This window comes from Oncorhynchus clarkii, chromosome 7, assembly GCF_045791955.1.
Source record: "Oncorhynchus clarkii lewisi isolate Uvic-CL-2024 chromosome 7, UVic_Ocla_1.0, whole genome shotgun sequence".
NCBI classification, from domain to species: Eukaryota; Metazoa; Chordata; class Actinopteri; order Salmoniformes; family Salmonidae; genus Oncorhynchus; species Oncorhynchus clarkii.
This window is the reverse complement of record NC_092153.1, coordinates 80,146,494-80,148,455: the sequence shown is the minus strand read 5'-3', so window position 1 is coordinate 80,148,455 and position 1,962 is coordinate 80,146,494. Positions and strand designations below refer to the sequence as shown.

General features: G+C 43.4%; 1 protein-coding gene across 1 annotated transcript; it reads left to right on the top strand.

The window, feature by feature from the left end:
- Positions 1–386: 386 nt before the first annotated feature.
- Positions 387–1,589, top strand: LOC139412691 (putative uncharacterized protein DDB_G0286901). The gene has a single exon (XM_071159352.1). It carries the CDS (start codon positions 387–389, stop codon positions 1,587–1,589), a length of 1,203 nt encoding a protein of 400 aa, XP_071015453.1.
- Positions 1,590–1,962: the final 373 nt, after the last annotated feature.

The window sequence follows — 1,962 nt, the reverse complement described above, 5'->3', positions numbered from 1 at the left end:
ATAGGCCAGGTTCCCCCTGTAGATAGGCCAGGTACCCCCTGTAGATAGGCCAGGTATCACCTGTGGATAGGCCAGGTACCCCTGTGGATAGGCCAGGTACACCTGTAGATAGGCCAGGTACCCCTTGTGGATAGGCCAGGTACCCCCTGTAGATAGGACAGGTATCACCTGTGGATAGGCCAGGCACCCCAGCATGAGTTGAGAAACACTTGTGAAGAGTGAGGAACACATTCATCGAGCTAGATATTTACAACTGAGAAACATATTCCCAATCATTTCCTGTGAAGGGAGAGAGAGACATTCACCTAAGGTTCATTCACAATGAAAGTGAGGAGATAAAACACAACAATGAGTATGCTGTGACAAAAAATACTCAGTATGTCAGTATGCTTAACTCTCAACAGAGGAGCAACATTCTAATGCTTAACTCTCAACAGAGGAGCAACATTCTAATGCTTAACTCTCAACAGAGCAGCAACATTCTAATGCTGAACTCTAAACAGAGCAGCAACATTATAATGCTGAACTCTCAACAGAGGAGCAACATTCTAATGCTGAACTCTCAACAGAGGAGCAACATTCTAATGCTGAACTCTCAACAGAGGAGCAACATTCTAATGCTGAACTCTCAACAGAGGAGCAACAATCTAATGCTGAACTCTCAACAGAGGAGCAGCATTCTAATGAGGAAATCTCAACAGAGGAGCAACATTCTAATGCGGAACACTCAACAGAGGAGCAACATTCTAATGCTGAACTCTCAACAGAGGAGCAACAATCTAATGCTTAACTCTCATCAGAGGAGCAACATTCTAATGCTGAACTCTCAACAGAGGAGCAACATTCTAATGCGGAACACTCAACAGAGGAGCAACATTCTAATGCGGAACACTCAACAGAGGAGCAACATTCTAATGCGGAACACTCAACAGAGGAGCAACAGTCTAATGCGGAACACTCAACAGAGGAGCAACATTCTAATGCGGAACACTCAACAGAGGAGCAACATTCTAATGCGGAACACTCAACAGAGGAGCAACATTCTAATGCGGAACACTCAACAGAGGAGCAACATTCTAATGCTGAACTCTCAACAGAGGAGCAACAATCTAATGCTGAACTCTCAACAGAGGAGCAGCATTCTAATGAGGAAATCTCAACAGAGGAGCAACATTCTAATGCGGAACACTCAACAGAGGAGCAACATTCTAATGCGGAACTCTCAACAGAGGAGCAACAATCTAATGCTGAACTCTCAACAGAGGAGCAGCATTCTAATGAGGAAATCTCAACAGAGGAGTAACATGCTAATGATGAACTCTCAACAGAGGAGCAACATTCTAATGCTGAACTCTCAACAGAGGAGTAACATTCTAATGCTGAACTCTAAACAGAGCAGCAACATTCTAATACTGAACTCTCAACAGAGGAGCAACATTCTACTGCTGAACTCTCAACAGAGGAGCAACATTCTAATGCTGAACTATCAACAGAGGAGCAACATTCTAATGCTGAACTCTCAACAGAGGAGCAGCATTCTAATGAGGAAATCTCAACAGAGGAGCAACATTCTAATGCTGAACTCTTAACAGAGGAGCAACATTCTAATGCTGAACTCTCAACAGAGGAGCAACATTCTAATGCTGAACTCTCAACAGAGGAGCAACATTCTAATGCTGAACTCTCAACAGAGGAGCAACATTCTAATGCGGAACACTCAACAGAGGATCAACATTCTAATGCTGAACTCTCACAGAGGAGCAACATTCTAATGCTGAACTCTCAACAGAGGAGCAACATTCTAATGCTGAACTCTCAACAGAGGAGCAACATTCTAATGCTGAACTCTCAACAGAGGAGCAACATTCTAATGCTGAACTATCAACAGAGCAGCAACATTCTAATGCTAAACTCTCAACAGAGGAGCAGCATTCTAATGAGGAAATCTCAACAGAGGAGCAA